The sequence below is a fragment of the Papio anubis genome, chromosome 4 (assembly GCF_008728515.1).
Source record: "Papio anubis isolate 15944 chromosome 4, Panubis1.0, whole genome shotgun sequence".
In the NCBI taxonomy this organism is placed as follows: domain Eukaryota; kingdom Metazoa; phylum Chordata; class Mammalia; order Primates; family Cercopithecidae; genus Papio; species Papio anubis.
This window is the reverse complement of record NC_044979.1, coordinates 169,002,400-169,020,571: the sequence shown is the minus strand read 5'-3', so window position 1 is coordinate 169,020,571 and position 18,172 is coordinate 169,002,400. Positions and strand designations below refer to the sequence as shown.

Below are 18,172 nucleotides of genomic sequence, written 5' to 3'. Positions count from 1 at the left end.
GTCATCCAAGCTGGAGTGCAGTGGCGTGATCTCAGCTCATTGTAGCCTCCACCTCCTGGGTTCAAGCGATTCTCCTGCCTCAGCCTCCTGAGTAGGCAGGATTATGTGTGCCTGCCACCCTGCCTAGTTAATTTTTGTACTTTTAGTAGAGACAAGGTTTCACCATGTTGACCAGACTGGTCTCAAATTCCTGACCTCAGGTAATTTGCCTGTGTTGGCCTCCCAAAGTGCTGGGATTACAGACGTGAGCCACGACGCCCAGCCTTGTATTTTTAGTAGAGGTGAGGTTTCACCATGATGGCCAGGCTGGTCTCGAACTCCTGACCTCAAGTGATCCACCTGCCTCGGCCTCCCAAAGTGCTGAGATTACAGGCGTGAGCCTTTGTACCCGGCCCATTTATATGATCTGTAGGACAAAAGGAATGTTAAAAAGCAGGTATTGTGCTAGCAAGAGTTTCAGTGTTTCAGTGACTTGGGCTGTGTTTTAAGTTTTTTACAGGCTGGTGGATAATGATTGATGCAGCTGTGGTGTATCCTAAGCCAGAACAGTTGAACCATGCCTTTCACACATGTGGTGTATTTTCCACATTGGCTTTCTTCATGTAAGTATGATGATAATTCTGTAATCAATATGATTTTTCTAAAAATACTTTCCTGTTAATGTGCAGTGCTTTCTTGAATAACTTTTTGATTTATTTGATTATTTTTTAACATGATGCATACATAATTCCCATTTTATTACGATTTTTTTTTTTAACCAAGAATGAGTGTTGGATTTGGGCATATATCTTTTTAGCACCTATAACGATTATCTTGTGATTTTTTTTCCTCATATTTTTTAATCTGGTCAGTTACATATTTTGTCAGTTCCAAGATCTACTTTTTTGCATTTTAATACCTCTGAATATCAGGATGCATCTTGCAGTCAGTATATAATTAGTATATTTAATATAATTAGAATTATAATTGATAACATTTTTATTTCTTGTCAGCATTAAAAATTAATGGTGTATCTTAAAACTCATGGCCTCTGAGATTTAATGAAACACGTTACATTTCTGTATTTTTTAGTAGTGAATCGTCCATAGGTGTTGTAGTACACTCAACTTTTACCTTGCAGTATTATTATTATTTTTTTAATGTGCTACTTGGCTGTGTTTGCCAGTGTTAGAGGAAAAGGCAAGACTGATCTCAAAGAGATTTGTTTGTAGCTTTTATTTTAAATTATTTTTAAGTTTATGTTACCTCATTTCATAAAACTTGGAAGCTTTTTATGGATGTCTTTTAACAATTAAAAAATATTAAACATTAAGATTACATCATTTCCTTATACTGTCAGGAGGTTTTATTATTATTGTTTTTTTTTGAGACAGAGTCTTACTCTGTTGTTTGGCCTGGACCGCAGTGGCGCGATCTCAGTTCACTGCAACCTCTGCCTCCTGGGTTCAAGTGCTTCTCCTGCCCCAGCCTCCCAAGTAGCTGGGATTACAGGTGCCTGCTACTACACCCAGCTAATATTTTGCATTTTTAGTAGAGACGGTGGTTTCACTGTGTTGGCCAGGCTGGCGTTGAACTCCTGACCTTGTGATTCACCTGCCTTGGCCTCTCAAAGTGCTGGAATTACAGGTTTAAGCCACCACACCTGGCCAGGAGTTTAAAAAGGTTATATTATGGGAATTGGAACTACTTATATCCATTGTGACTGCTAAAAAAAGGAAATTCTGGCCGGGCGCGGTGGCTCACGCCTGTAATCCCAGCACTTTGGGAGGTCGAGGCGGGCGGATCACAAGGTCAGGAGATCGAGACCACGGTGAAACCCCGTCTCTACTAAAAATACAAAAAATTAGCCGGGCGCGGTTGTGGGCGCCTGTAGTCCCAGCTACTCGGGAGGCTGAGGCAGGAGAATGGCGTGAACCCGGGAGGCGGAGCTTGCAGTGAGCCGAGATCGCGCCACTGCACTCCAGCCTGGGCGACAGAGCAAGACTCTGTCTCAAAAAAAAAAAAAAAAAAGAAATTCCTGCTACTAATTAATGTACCTTGCTCTAACAAAAATGAAAGGGGAAGCTGAATAAAGTGGGCATATTACATAAACTACATTTTCTCTGAGCTTAAGGAATGGATCATAGAAAATCACTTGACTTTTAACACAAGGAGAAACTGTTTAACTCTTGATAATAATGAGAACCTTGAAATGGGATAGCAGTGAGTCATTCATGTATAAATGTGAAATAGACAAAGAAACCAGAAAACTGGCCCCTCTTGTATAATCTCTGCAGACAAGTGATAGAAATCTCTTAAAATAAGTGTGTTTTCTGGGTGTACTTTATGAAAAATAAGACTAATGTAACATTTCTATCCACTAGCATTTTTATTAGGTTAAAAGATGTTAAATTATTCATATATTGATTTTAGTTATGAAATAATCTGTTTTCTAAGTGATATATAAATATTTGAGTATTTTAACAGCAAATACTGAAATTCATTTAATGATTTTGTACTGTTCTAGGATAAATGCTGTATCCAATGCTCAGGTGAGAGGTGATAGCTATGAAAGCGGCTGTTTAGGAAGAACAGGTAAAGATATTTGGAGCTGTTAATGTGTGTTAACAAAATAGAAATTTGTCACCAGAAAAAAAGCCTCTCTTGTGAGTCTTTATTCAGGACTGGTGATGATTATATGGAATATTTTTTATTTGCTTTAAAAACAAGTTTTAGTGTTATTCAAATCCTTAAGAAAGTAAGTTATTGCTGGAAGTTATTATTTTTGTCATGTTACACTGCCCATGATATAGATAAAAAATGTTGCTATTCAGATGGATCTTGGACTCCAGTGCTAATGATGGATTTATTCTTATCCCAGTTGTTGACCAATAATGCTACTTACAAGATGGCTGACTGTGATTATTAACGGAAAATAATGAACACATTAGGGGATCGAACCTAGGACTACAGTGTCTTTACATTCACTTCTGATCACCTGAGTAGCCACCCACAGACTGCAACAAAATTGTTCAGAAGAAAGATGCTATTTGTCTACACATAAATTAGTTTTTTTAGTTTGAATTCATTTGAATTATCATCCTTTTTTTTTTTTCAGATGGAATTTCGCTTTTCTTGCCCAGGCTGGAGTGCAGTGGTGCGTTTTTGGCTCACCGCAACCTCCACCTCCTGGGTTCAAGCAATTCTCCTGCCTCAGCCTCCAGAGTAACTGGGATTACAGGCATGCGCCACCATGCCTGCCTAGTTTTGTAGGTTTAGTAGAGATGGGGTTTCTACATGTTGATCAGGTGATCTGCCCACCTTGGCCTCTCAAAGTGCTAGGATTACAGGAGTGAGCCACTGTGCCTGGCCCAATTGTGTTTTTTAAAAATTTACGGCCGGGCATGGTAGCTCACACCTGTAATTCCAGCACTTTGGGAGGCTGAGACGGGTGGATCACCTAAGGTCAGGAGTTTAAGACCAGCTTCGCCAACATGGAGAAACCCCGTCTCTACTTAAAAAAAAATACAAAATTAGCCAGGCGTGTTGACTCACTTCTGTAGTCCCAGCTACTTGGAAGACTGAGGCAAGAGAATCGCTTGTACCCGGGAGGCGGAGGTTGCAGTGAGCCAAGATCACCTCATTGCACTCCAGCCTGGGTAACAAGAGCGAAACTCTGTCTCAAAAACAAACAAACAAAAAAATTTACATTATAATATGAAGAAATTAAGGTACAGTGGGCTTAAATAATGTGTCCAAAGTCACAGAGCAAGTAAGTGGTGGAGCCAGGATTGAACACTGACAGTGATTGAACACTCCAGAGCCCATGCTTTTAGCCACCATGCTGTACTTGTTTCCCATCTAGAACCATTTGGTCACTTTGTCTGGTTTGGTACCACGTGTATATTTTTTCTTTTTGTCAGTTTAACTGAATATAATTTAAGTATAATATAATTCACTATTATTTTATGAAATTTTTTTGAGATAGAGTCTCTCTGTCCCCCAGGCTGGAGTGCAGTGGCACAATCTTGGCTCACTGCAGCCTCCACAGCCTGGGACTCAAGTGATCCTCCCACCTCAGTTTCTCAAGCAGTTGTGATTATAGGGACATGCCATCACGCCCAGCTAATTTATTTATTTTTTGTAGAGACAGGGTTTTACCATGTGGTTCAGGCTGGTCTTGATCTCCTGGCCTCAAGCTATCCACCTGTCCTCATGTTATCAGCCTCCCAAAGTGCTGGGATTACAGGCATGAGCCACCACGCCTGACCAGAATCCACCAATTTAAAGTGTACAGTTTGATGAGTTTGAACAAATGTGTACAGTTACAGTTGTGTAACTACCACTACAATCATGATATAGAACACCAAAAAGTTCCTTCATACCCCTTTTTATAGTTAATCCCCTTCCCCTCACCTCCTGGTCACCACTGATATACTTTCTATGACGGTAGCTTTGCCTTTTCTGCTCTTTCATATAAATGGGATCATATGGTAAGTATCATAGCCTTTTAAACCAAATAAAGCAGCTGTGAAGAGCTTAGCTTGCTTTTCTACTTGGCGTCTTATTTTTTTAATTTTGTATGTATTTTTTTTGAGATGGAGTCTTACTCTGTCACCCAGGCTGGAGTGCAGTAGTGTAATCTCAGCTCACTGCATCATCCGCCTCCCAGGCTCCAGCAATTCTTCTGCCTCAGCCTCTTGAGTAGCTGGGATTACAGGTGCCCGCCACCACGCTTGGCTAATTTTTGTATTTTTAGTAGAAACTGGGTTTCACCATGTTGGCCAGGCTGGTCTCGAACTCCTGACCTCAGGTGATCCACCCGCCTTGGCCTCCCAAAGTGCTGGGATTACAGGCATGAGCCACCATGCCCAGCCTTCTACCTGATACTTTAATGCTGATGTAGATTTTATAACCTCACTTCTACTGGAATCCATGGAGAATTCGCGAGAGGATATAATGACAAATGACAGATGAACCTAAGTTTAAAGTGTGTGTATGCGCATGCAATTGCGCTCACTTTTTAGCATATCCTGTGTGTCAGCCTCAGCAGTAATGTCAGGAATGAGGGAAGGTAAAGAAAAAATAATATATATTAGCAAGTGAAGATGTTGTATGTAGAGCATACAATAATGTACTCCATCATTTTTCTTTAAAGAATATTCCACGGACATTGCTGTGAATTATGTTACTATTATCTTTTTTTGAGACAGGGTCTTGCTCTGTCACCCAGGCTAGGGTGCAGTGGTGTGATCATAGCGCAGAAAAGCCTGGAACTCCTGGGCTCAAGCAGTCCTCCCCCTTCAGCCTCCAGAGTAGTTGGGATTACCCGTGTAAGCCACTGTGGCTGGCCACTATTACCCGTTTTTTATAGGAAGTTTCATTGTAACTTATCCAAAGTTTTTTAACTTAAAAGTGGAACCTGTATTTGTCTTTGGTCTGTCTGGTTCCCAGGCCCATCGTTTTTACCCTCACTAAGTGATTATTCTATGATATTCCCTATTCTGTTAAAATTAACAGTGCAGTTTATATATTGTGCATATAGTGCAGTTTCTGTCTAGTGCTTCAGAAATTAAGGACAAACTGTCTTAGAGTCATGCCCAGGTGTTGCTACTCTTTAGCTTTTGTACTCCTTAAGTGGTTTATTTGTAAACCATCTCTATTTAGTTCCCAGAGGAATTAATAGGAAAGTATCAAAATAATAAATATACTATAAATGAAACAGGTAAATAATAAAACCATAAAAAGGAACCAGAACTAGGTAGAAAAATGATCGTTGTACTTAGAACCTGGGACAAGATGGATGCTTTTAATTGTCATTAACCTTAGCTCAGAGCTTCCTTGTAGCCAGAGCAAACGAGAAAATATTATAGTTTTATTTTTTTGCTAAACAAAAGCATACTTCTTTTTCTTTTTTTTCTCTTTTTGTTAATATGCCCTCAGACGTACTTATTTTTCAAGAGAAACTTTTTTCTTGTTTAATTCTATTAGAAAGTTTAATGTATATAGCTATAAATAAAGGACATGATGGAAAATAATTGTAAGGTTTTGTTTTTTTTTTTTTTTTGGCGGGGGGAAACAGAGTTTTGCTTTGTTATGCAGGCCAGAGTGCAGTGGCAGGATCTTGGCTCACTGCAACCTCTGCCTCTCAGGTTCAACCAATTCTCTTGCCTCAGCTTCTTGAATGGCTGGGACTACAGGCACCTGCCACCACGCCCAACTGATTTTTTGTTCTTTTAGTAGAGATGGGGTTTTACCATGTTGCCAAGGCTGGTCTCAAACTCCTGAGCTCAGGCAATCCGCCCACCTTGGCCTCCCAAATTTCTAGGATTACAGGTGTGAGCTACTGTGCCCGGCCTTTAAGGATTTTTAATAGTTCCTTTTATTCACATTAGATAAAAGCTATAATTGAATATAATTTAGAGATTGTATTTCTCCAAAGCATTAAACATTACTGTTTTTATTTCTGGAGATCTGCTTAGTATTGTAATAAAATTTAGATAATATAGAGATCTGTTTCTCTCAAATATCAGCTGTTCTAACCATCATGAACTTTGATCAGTGTTTCCTCCTTATCTAGTGTCTAAAATGAATCTATTCAGTGGTAACAAAATATTTGCAACTGAGGCAAATTTAGTTTTCTGTTATGGAAGTTGGCTAGGATTTTATTTTTACTTCAGTGGAGCTTTGTTCCCCTTGCAGAGGTGATGGGGCTGTCAGTATACCTGTGAACAGGGTCTGGTGCAAGTGTTAACCTGCTTTCCTAAAAATGTGTTGAATCTACTCGGGTGTCCAGATGATTACATTATTGACATCTAGAATTTTGTTCAATACAGGGTTGAAGAGATGCTTCTGATTTTGAAGTTTTCATGAATATGTGGTACAGATTGGCTGCCTCAGCAATAAACAAGCCTGAATATACTCTAAAGAATGGCCATTATTTGTACTATATTGAGTAATGGTGTGATTATAGAAGCTTATTATTGATTAAAAAGGGACATATTAGTCCTTCTTCATTTGACGTCTCTCATTCCTTTGTGATGATGGCTATCCAGAATGCATATGCTACTTTTAATAGGGCAGTTATTTTGATAATATATACAGCAGCGTAATTTTTTAGTTAGGGCATTCATTTCTCTAGTCAGTAAAAAGGTAACTTACTTTTTTTCCTTTTCCATGTATGGTTTAACTTCTTTTAGTTTTTTTTTTTTTTTTTTTTAATCATCATTCATTTAACTTAGAGCAGATTTATATAAATATATGACTATCTTTGATATGCATAATACATATAAGGCTAACAGGGCTTCTAGTGTTATGTATTCCTAAGACGTTATAGGGCTGTAAAAATGAACAAAATCATAAGCCTCTTCTCCACACAGGTGCTCGAGTTTGGCTTTTCATTGGTTTCATGTTGATGTTTGGGTCACTCATTGCTTCCATGTGGATTCTTTTTGGTGCATATGTTACCCAAAGTAAGTATTCTTCCTGTATTTTATAGGAGAGATTCAGATATGTCTTTTATATTTGGCTAACTCTACCTTGAGTACAATTTAGTATCATTACTCAGTTAGATTGAAGATACTACTCTGTGTGAAGATACATGAGTTGTTTAATAAAACTTGTCAGTGGGAACACAGTGCAGTAGGATAGCTCTGGTTAGGAAATCCAAGCCACTGACAAAGCCGGTATCTCTCAGCCATCTCCAGACTTTCTGCTTTCCTTCCTTACCTTAGGATAGCCAGGATTTTATGCTAGAGGCCCATTTACTGGGAGTTGCAGTAGAACAAGTGAGAAAGCAGTACAGGTGTACAGTCCCTTATATATAATTCTAAAATCCACAAAATGCTGAAAATCAAGTTATTTATAACTAGTTTGGCAGCAAAACCTGACCTAAACTGACACAGGGCTCACTGTTTTCTTTATCCCATTTAGTGTCAGTATTCAAATGTTTTGTTGTAGGAATGAAAATAGATGTATTAGGTTATAGGATGCTTATCCATACCCAGCTGGCAGTGCTATGCAGTATATGTGCTTTGCCTTACTGTTCTTAAATCTGAAGAATTCTGAATCCCAAAATACATCTTGCCCCAGGGATTTCAGATAAGGGGCATAGACCCCTTATCTGATAATCTATGGATTATCAGTAATCTTTCTTTTCATAAACACCTTCTCTGTCCAACCTAATCTTGTACTTTTTTTTTTTGGAGATAGAGTCTCGCTCTATCGCCCAGGGTGGAGTGCAGTGGTGTGATCTTGGCTCTTTGCAACCTCCACTTCCCAGGTTCAAGTAATTCGCCTGTCTCAGCCTCCCAAGTAGCTGGGATTAGAGGTGCGTGCCACTATGCCCAGCTAATTTTTGTATTTTTTTTTTTAGTAGAGACAGGGTTTCACCATGTTGTCCAGGCTGGTCTCAAACTCCTGACCTCAAGTGATCCACCCATATCGGCCTCCCAAACTGCTGGGATTACAGGTGTGAGCCACCGCACCCAGCCAAACCTGTTATTTTAAGTCACGGGTACAGAGGGAGTTTTTTAAGGGCAAGACTGAAGATATATACGTGTACCCTTCATACAGAAACAGTTGATGGAGTGGGATGAACTCTTATTACACCATGCTGAGTTTTCTGGATGTGCCAGGTGCCATAGCTTTTCATTCACAGTAGTGTTGAAAAACAGAACCCAGCTTCAGAAGTGTCTCTGGAAGCGTTGGAAGACTATTTCACTGGCCGTCTTCCTTTGCTCCAAAGACAGGAGTCAGAGAACACAATTTATTCATCCTCTGACTCCTCTGCCTCTGGAATCTCTTTGTCAGCCTTCTTTGCTTAACTGTCACATCTCCTTGTCCTGACTCACAGCTGATTTTTGAATACTTTTGATCGTATCATTTAAGTCTCATAGTTTGATCAGTGTAAGATCTTTGGAATACCTTTGTTTTTTCTTTGTCTTTCACTTGGTACAAAATAAGTCACATTACAAGAGGACAGTGGTTGGCTTAAATAACATTGGTCACTAGCTGTGTCTGAAATGTGTTTTTTAGTTAATTAAAAATACTACTAGAGCACATAGTTCTGGTATGAAGTGTATCTGAAGGAAAATGCTTTTTTAAAAATAGCTTCATCGAGATGTAATTTGCATACCATATAATTCAGCCATTTAAAATATGCAGTTGAATGTTTTTAGTATTTTCACAGAATTATGCTACCATCACCACAATCCAATTTGAGAATATTTTTATCACCACCATACCCATTAGCAGTCACTCCCCATTACTCCTTCCCATAGCCCTAGGCAGCCACTAATGTACTTTCTGTCTCTATAGATATATCTATTTCATACACATGGAATCTTATAGGAAACTGTTTTTTTGAGACAGAGCCTTGCTCTGTTGCCCAGGCTGGAGTGTGGTGGCGTGATCTTGGCTCACTGCAACCTCTGCCTCCCAGGTTCAAGCAATTCTCCTTTCTCAGCCTCCTGGGTAGCTGGGATTTCAGGTGCATGCCAACACGCCTGGATAATTTTTGTGTTTTTAATAGAGATGGGGTTTTACCATATTGGTCAGGCTGGTCTCGAATTTCTGACCTCAGGTGATCCACCCACCTCAGCCTCCCAAGGTGCTGGGATTACAGGCATGAGCCACTGTACCCAGCCAGAAAGTGTGTTTTTTTTTTTTTTTTTTTTCTTTCTGAGACAGAGTTTTGCTCTGTCGCCCAGGCTGGAGTGCAGTGGCGCGATCTTGGCTCACTGCAAACTCTACTTCCCAGGTTCCCGCCATTCTCCTGCCTCAGCCTCCCGAGTGGCTGGGGCTACAGGCGCCCGCCACCATGCCCAGCTAAGTTTTTGTATTTTTAGTAGAGACAGGGTTTCACCGTGTTAGCCAGGATGGTCTCAATCTCCTGACCTCATGATCCACCCACCTCGGCCTCCCAAAGTGCTGGGATTACAGGCATGAGCCACTGTGCCCCGCCAAAAGTGTGTTTTAAACTCATTTTATCCCTGACTAAGAAGGGTGGGCTGCTGTCACTGATTTTCTTAAAAGGTCTCTATAGTTATGTTAAAGAAAAACTTTAGATAAATTAACAATTTGAGCAAAGAATGATTCATGAATTGGGCAGGACCCAGAACGAAGAAGAGGTTCAGAGAGCTTCACCCAGCAGCATGAGCAGCTGTAGGCTGAACACAAAGCAAAGACAAGAAATTTTTAGATTGTCTATAGCTATGTTTGTCTTATTTGTGCATGGTCTCATCAGTTGGCTGCTTGGGATTGGCTAAAGCTTAGCTGTTTGTGATTGACTAAAATTCAGCTATTTATTACAAAAATATAACCCTAGGTTTCAGTTTGTTTACATAAGTTAGGTTGCAGGGGGTGGGGTCACACAGGAACTCAGAGTGGGGAGATAGCCTCAGGTTAATGGCCACCTGCTTATTTACTTTAGCACTTGAAGTGATCCATGAACTTTACAGTTTCTGTAGTGAAAATAGGAATAAAGTGCCATTTCTCTAAGGTATGTAGGGAAATATTGTTTGTAAAGGCTGTACTCTCGTTGAGTGTATCTTTTTTTTTTTTTGAGACGCGTTTCACTCTTCTCGCCCAGGCTGTAGTGCAATGGCGTAGTCTTGGCTCACTGCAATCTCTGCCTCCTGGGTTCAAGCGATTCTCCTGCCTCAGCTTCCCGAATAGCTGGGATTATAGCCATCTGCCACCACTCCCAGCTAATTTTTTGTATTTGTTGTAGAGATGGGGTTTCAACATGTTGGCCAAGCTGGTCTTGAAGTCCTGACCTCAGACGATCCACCTGCCTTGGCCTCCCAAAGTGTTGGGATTACAGGCATGAACCACCACTCCCAGTCAATTGTATCTTAATATTTAAAGAACTAGTACATATTGATAAATTTCTTGGTTGTGAATTTCATCTGTCTATTTCAACAGCTTTACTAATTTAAATATACTTTTTTTTTTTTAAGATGGAGTTTCGCCCTGTCGTCCAGGGTAGAGTGCAGTGGTGCAGTCTTGGCCCACTGCAACCTCTGCCTCCTGGGTTCAAGTGATTCCCCTGTCTCAGTCTCCCAAGTAGCTGGGATTACAGCCATCCACCACCATGCCCGGCTAATTTTGTATTTTTAGTAGAGACAGGGTTTCACCATGTTGGCCAGGCTAGTCTCAAACTCCTGACCTCAAGTGATCCACCCACCTTGGCCTCCCAAAATGCTAGGATTACAAGCGTGAGTCACCACGCCCAGCCTAAATATTGTTTTTTATTTGTAAAGTGAATATGACTTTATTTCAGAGAGCATTTCTAGGGCATGTTTCCAGTCTTTTATTGTGCAGATTTGCTTGAACTATTAATATTCATAATGATAGCCAACTTTTATATATTACTTTATAGGCTAGATATTGTTCTAACACTATATAGAGTCACTCATCTAATTCTTACACTCTGGAGTAGGTGCTATTACAATGCCTGTTTTACAGGTGAGGAAATGAAGATATACTGAGGTTAAATAATGTGTCCAAGGTCATACATTTAGTCATTGGTGTAGATAGGATTCAAACCTGGGTCTGGCTCAAATTTGGAACTCTTAACCATGGTGTTCTTTGTTTGCTATGATATCAAGAGCTCAGAATTGAACCAGTTTCTTCATCCTCTCCAGTATTTTTTAATCAACATTTATAGTTTTACAAAAGTTAATCATCTACAAAAATTTAAGTAGTTTCCATTTTGTTTCTTTTCTCTTCCTATAAAGATAGTAACCATTTCCTCCAGGATAGATTCAGTGAGAGAGAATAATGATAAATTATAACTGTGTTATTTATATCTGACATGTTTGCATAATAAAACTCCTGGATTGAGAGCCAGGCACTGTGGTGTGTGCCTGTAGTCCCAGCCACATGGGAGGCTGAGGCAGGAGGATCACTTGAGCCCAGGAGTTTGGACTGTAGTTTGCTATGATAGTGCCTGTCAGTAGCTGCTGCACTCCAGTCTGGGCAATGTAGTGAGGCCCCATTTCTTTAAAAACAAACACAAAAAACTTCTTGAATTCATGAAAGAAAATAAATTAACAGACTGTTTAAAAGTCAAGAATTTAATTTGTATATTTTTACGATTTTGTATTTCATTGTTGGCCATAGGAGGCAAAGGAACAAGTTACTGCTTCCTCAGCAGTTTTGATGTAGCTAGAACCAGCAATTACTTTAGACTAAAAGAAAACTTGATTAAGTTCATTGACTTTTATCCAGAGTAAGAGCAGTCCTTTGCTTTGGGGGAATTAAATTGGCATTTTCTTCTTTCAGTGTCATTATAGATGTCTTAGAGTTAATGAATAATAGTGTTATGTTGTAATATACAAAATGTATCATTATGAATGATATTGATACTTTATTAGTGACGTTTGCCTATATAACCTTCTAATCTGTTTTACTTTATGTATGTAGATACTGATGTTTATCCGGGTCTAGCTGTGTTTTTTCAAAATGCGCTTATATTTTTTAGGTAAGTTGCCTAATTTTTTAACTACACCTGTAACATTTACAGAAATGTCAGCTTAATTAAGGCAGCATATACATGAAACACATATAAATCCCATGGACTGGTTACAATGATAGAACTTCTTTTAAAGGGTGAGAATTCCACTGTTACATAAGAGCAGACAGGCCTTTTAAATAGGGGTCTTGCTGTGTATCAAGACTTTAGCTGGATCCTTTATATATTTTACCTTTTAAATTCCCATTTAGACCAAGTGCAGTGGCTCATGCCTGTAATCCCAGCACTTTGGGAGGCTGAGGTGGGTGGATTGCTTGAGCCTAGGAGTTTAAGACCAGCCTGGGCAACATGGCAAAACCCTGTCTTTACAAAAAAATATGAAAATTATCTGGTTGTGATGATGTACAGTGCCAGCTACTCAAGAGGCTGAGGTGGGAGAACTGCTTGAGCCCAGGAGGTTGAGGCTGCAGTGAGGCAAGATTGCACCACTGTACTCCAGCCTGGGCAATAGAGTGAGACCCTGTCTCAAAAATAAAATAAAATAAATAAATGAATAAATAAATTCCCATTTAATTATTTTAAATATATGTCAGGTGTTATTCCCATTTTATTTATTTTTATTTTCATTTATTTATTTATTTTTGAGATGGAGTCTCACCCTGTAGCCCAAGCTGGAGTGCAGTGGAACAATCTCGGCTCACTGTAACCTCTGCCTCAGGGCTCAAGCGAATGATTCCCGTGCCTCAGCCTCCTAAGTAGCTGGGACTACAGGTGCACACCACCACGCCCAGCTAATTTTTTGTATTTTAGTAGAGACGGGGTTTCACCATATTGCCCAGGGTGGCCTCAAACTCCTGAGCTCAGATGATTTGCCTGCCTTGGCCTCCCAAAGTGCTGGGATTATAGGTGAGAGCCACTGCACCCAGCGTTATTCCCATTTTATAGACGAGGAAATAAAGTTTAGAGCTTGCTTTAGGATGCCTAGCTAGTAATTGAGAAGCTGGGATTTGAATCCAGACTGCTGCTTCCATAGCCTGTGTTTTGTTAAAAAACATATCAGACCCGTTGTTTCTCTTAACTAGCCTTTTGAAAAAAAAAAAAATTAACGACAACAACAGGTAAAGTACCTTTATTAAGAAAAAAGGAAAAACCAGAATTAATACATAGTGGCCAGGCGTGGTGGCTCATGCCTGTAATCCCAGCACTTTGGGAGGCTGAGGCAGGTGGATCACCTGAGGTCAGGGGTTCGAGACCAGCCTGGCCAACATGGTGAAACCCCATCTCTAATAAAAATACAAAAATTAGCCGGGCATGGTGGTGCATGCCTGTAATCCCAGCTACTCAGAAGGCTGAGGCAGGAGAATCACTTGAACTCGGGAGGCGGGGGTTGGAGTGAGTCAAGATAGTGCCACTGCATTTCAGCCTGGGTGACAGAGCTGTATCAAAAATAATAATAATAATTAATACATGGTATGCATGTTATATACAAAACCTGTTGGGAAATTGTGTTTTCTGAATGCCTTTTTAAGAAAACTTAAGTGGAAAAATAAACCAATATTAAAAGTATTTTTTAGGAGCAATCTTCTAAAAATATCCCCCAAATGAAGTCCATATTCTATGATTTTTAGAATGAATGTCTTTTTTTTGAGGCGGGGGGGCTGGATTCTCGCTCTGTTGCCCAGGCTGGTGTGCAGTGGTGCAATCTCAGCTTAGCGTAATCTCTGCCTCCCAAGTTCAAGCAATTCTCGTGCCTCAGCCTCTTTAGTAGCTGGGATTACAGGCACGCACTGCCACACCCAGCTAATTTTTGTATTTTTAGTAGAGATGGGGCTTTGCCATGTTGACCAGGCTGGTCTCGAACTTCTGACCTCAAGTGATCTGCCGGCCTCAGCCTCCCAACGTGGTAGGATTACAGGTGTGAACCACCATGCCCGGCCTAGAATGAATGTCTTTTAATGTCAACATAGGATATTTAGGTATTTATTTATAAAATTTTATCTGCCTCTGTCCCCACCCCCCATAAATCATTAAGTAAATTCTAAGCCTTGAAAAACTTTGTTTTTGTCACTGGTTTTAAGTAATTTGATTATGATGTACTGTGGTCTAGTTTTCTTCATATTCCTTTCACTTGGTGTTTATTGAGTTTCTTGGATCTGTGGGTTTATAGTTCATCAACAAATCTAGATTCTTTTCAGCCATTATTTCTTCAAGCATTTTTTGTATCCACTCCACCCTTCTTCTGGTATTTCAGTTGCATGTTATAACAGACTGCTTAAAGTTGTCTCACAGCTCGCTAATGGTCAGATTTTTTTTTCCTCTTTGTGTTTCAGTTTGGATAGTTTCTATTGTTACATTTTAAAATTAATCTCTGCTGGGCATGGTGGCTCACGCCTGTAATCCCAGCACTTTGGGAGGCCAAGACGGGTGGATCACTTGAGGTCAGGAGTTTGAGACCAGCCTGGCCAACATGGTGAAACCTCATCTCTACTAAAAATACAGACATTAGCTGGGCATGGTGGTGCATGCTTGTAATAGCTACTCGGAAGGCTGAGGCCGGAGAATCACTTGAACCCAGGAGGCTGAGGTTGCAGTGAGCTAAGATCGCACCATTGCTGAGCAACAGAACGAGAATGAGACTTCATCTCAAAAAAAAAAAAAATTGCCGGGCGCGGTGGCTCAAGCCTGTAATCCCAGCACTTTGGGAGGCCGAGACGGGCGGATCACAAGGTCAGGAGATCGAGGCCAACCTGGCTAACATGGTGAAACCCCGTCTCTACTAAAAAATACAAAAAACTAGCCGGGCGAAGTGGCAGGCGCCTGTAGTCCCAGCTACTCGGGAGGCTGAGGCAGGAGAATGGCATAAACCCGGGAGGTGGAGCTTGCAGTGAGCCGAGATCCGGCCACAGCACTCCAGCCTGGGCGACAGAGCAAGACTCCGTCTCCAAAAAAAAAAAAAAAAAAATTACTCTCTACTTCTGCAGTGTCTAATCTATGCCATCCAATGATTTTTTAATCTCAGACGTTGTATTTTCTGTCTCTAGAAGCTTGATTGGGTCTTTAGAAATATTTCTGATGTCTTTCTTTAACATGCTCATGCCCTCTTCCACCTTCTTGAACACACAGAGTATATTTATAGCTATCTCAGGGTCCTTGTCCAATTGTCTGTGTCATTTCTGCATCTGCTTCTATTGATTTTCTTCTGCTTCTGTTTGCTCTTCATTTTGGACCTATTTTCCCTTATTTGGTGCTTTGCATACAATTTGTTGGGACTGGATCTTTGTTAGTCCTTTAAATGTTTTTGAGCTTTGTTTTGGGATGCAGTTAGGTGACTCAGAAACAGTTTGGTCCTTTTATGTCTTTTAAGCTTTGTTATAGGCAGGACCAGAGCAGCTATAGCCCAGGACTGATTTGTCCGCTTACTAAGGCAGTCATGCCAGTACTTTGAGTGTTTCCACGGTCTGATGCTTCGTGTATTCCAAGGTTTCTCTACTCGACTTGTGAGAATGTGAACTCTCTTCCAGCCTTGTGGTAGCTCTGGGATGTGTTTTTTCCAGTGGTTCTTTCCTTCACTTGGGTAGTTTCCTCTTATGTATAGACTGATCAACACTCAGCCACAGACTCAAGGAGCACCCCCTGCAGATCTCCTGCGTTCCCTCTGTGTGGCTGTCTGTATGCTGTGTGGCAAACCGTAGCCATGTGGTCTCCCCCAACTCTCAGACCACCCTGCTCTACCTGGATTTCTCCTTATGGCCTTGACATTCTGGTTTTGAAAGATGTTTGGCAGTTTCTGCTGTCTTACGTGCTGTCAGTCACATGTCTTTGGCATGTGACTGACAGCCTTCTGGTGATATGATAAATTATTATGAAGACATTTGAGGCAATCTTTATAGATTAAGTTTAAGGTCAGATTCAACGCTTTGTGGTGGTAGATGAATCCACTTAAATGACTGTTGGATGAACAGAAACCTTGTATGCTCAGGTGGACACAGCTGACAGCCATGTCAACTATGTGCTCTGCCCAGAGGCTGGCAAGTTATCAGGCAGTCTGTGTGCTTCCTCTGTGCTGGACCTGTTCTAAGCTCTGGGGTACAGCCTCTTTTATTTACATCTCTGGTCACTCCTCTGTTTCCCTTGCAAGCTGATCCTCCACTCCATGCCTACTACGTTTTGAAGTCTCTTAAAGCTCTGTTCTTGGCCTTAAGAAACTCCTTGTTATTTTTCTGTCTCTGGGTGAACTCATGTATACTTAGGACTCCAGTTATTGCTTATATGCCAGTGAGTCACAGATGTCCCTTTCCAGGCCTAAACCGTATATCCAGATTCCTACTTCACATCCCTTCATGGGTTGCTGACATTTCAAATCCAAAACATTTAGTACGCCCACAGCTCAATGCGTGGCCCTGGAGTGTCCCATCTCTCTGTTCCCACCTCCTTATCCCCTCTCTCACTTTGCCGAGATAATTCCCCCTCTTCTTTGGGATCTCAGTTCAGTCACCACTCCTCAGGAAAACCTTTCCTGACCTCTCTAACTAGGTCTGATCCTTATGTTTCACTCTTAGGACACTGCACCTCTCATTTATAGCGTTTTTTTTATAGTTGGAATTTTATATTTATTTGATTGTCTCCTTATTAGACCCTTAGCTCCATTAGGGAGCAAGTTTGTCTGGACTCAAAGTCTCATCCCAGCACTTAGGTGCTTGGTACATAACCAGTTTTCAGTGCACAATAATTATTTGTTGAAGGAATGAAGAATTACAGTATGGTCTGTTGTAGGGTGCTTCAGTTACTGTAGTTTAGATATGGTAGGCTCCTGGAGACATAAAATGGCCCTAATGCCTGTCACTATGAGAATGGTCTCTCTCTCTCTTTTATTTTTTTTGATGTATTGATTCATTTTTTTTGTTTCTGAGTCATAGAGAAATGTTTCTTTTCCTTACAAGTTGCCTATTAATAACTTTCCAGGCTTTAAGAAAGAATACAGTTATGCTCAGCCATCGTGGTTAACAGACTGCTTTACAAAATAAGCAAATTAAGACCAACACTGCCATGATGTCTAATTTAATTTTTTAAATTGATAGAAAGGAATCAGTGAAGTACCTGTCAAAGCATATTGAGAAAATGAATTTTGTGTTGCTTGTTCCATCTGTTTTTTCCTCATGATTTGTTTTCCTATCTTTCTAGCACTCTGATCTACAAATTTGGAAGAACTGAAGAGCTATGGACCTGAGATCACTTCTTAAGTCACATTTTCCTTTTGTTATATTCTGTTTGTAGATAAGTTTTTTATCTCTCAGTACACATTGCCAAATGGAGTAGATTGTACACTAAATGTTTTGTTTCTTTACATTTTTATGTTCCGAGTTTTGAAATAGTTTTATGAAACGTCTTTATTTTTCATTGCGTAGACTGTTAATACTAATATGTATATAATACAAGACTATATGAATTGGATAATGAGTATCAGTTTTTTATTCCTGAGATTTAGAACTTGATCTGTTCCCTGAGCCAGGGTTATATCATCATGTCATTTCAGAAGTAACCACTCTCTCTGGCTGGGCACGGTGGCTCATGCCTGTAATCCCAGAACATTGGGAGGCCGAGGCAGGCGGATTGCTTGAGGTCAGGAGTTTGAGACCAGCCTGGCCAACGTGGCGAAACTCCATCTACTAAAAATACAAAAATTAGCCAGGTGTGGTGGTGTGTGCCTGTAATCCC

General features: G+C 40.4%; 1 protein-coding gene across 3 annotated transcripts in view; it reads left to right on the top strand.

Moving 5' to 3' along the window:
- The window catches only part of TMEM50B (transmembrane protein 50B), a 28,501-nt gene extending 10,700 nt beyond the window's left edge, over nucleotides 1-17,801 (top strand). For 2 of the 3 annotated variants that reach the window (XM_021935090.2, XM_021935091.2), the window contains 5 exons: nucleotides 490-602; nucleotides 2,507-2,574; nucleotides 7,359-7,451; nucleotides 12,409-12,466; nucleotides 17,639-17,801. In XM_021935090.2, coding sequence (XP_021790782.1) covers nucleotides 490-602; nucleotides 2,507-2,574; nucleotides 7,359-7,451; nucleotides 12,409-12,466; nucleotides 17,639-17,684 — 378 coding nt within the window. In that variant the 3' untranslated portion in view covers nucleotides 17,685-17,801. The remainder of the gene's footprint in view (nucleotides 1-489; nucleotides 603-2,506; nucleotides 2,575-7,358; nucleotides 7,452-12,408; nucleotides 12,467-17,638) is intronic. The other variant, NM_001168785.1, reaches the window with a different exon arrangement.
- The last annotated feature ends 371 nt before the right edge of the window (nucleotides 17,802-18,172 follow it).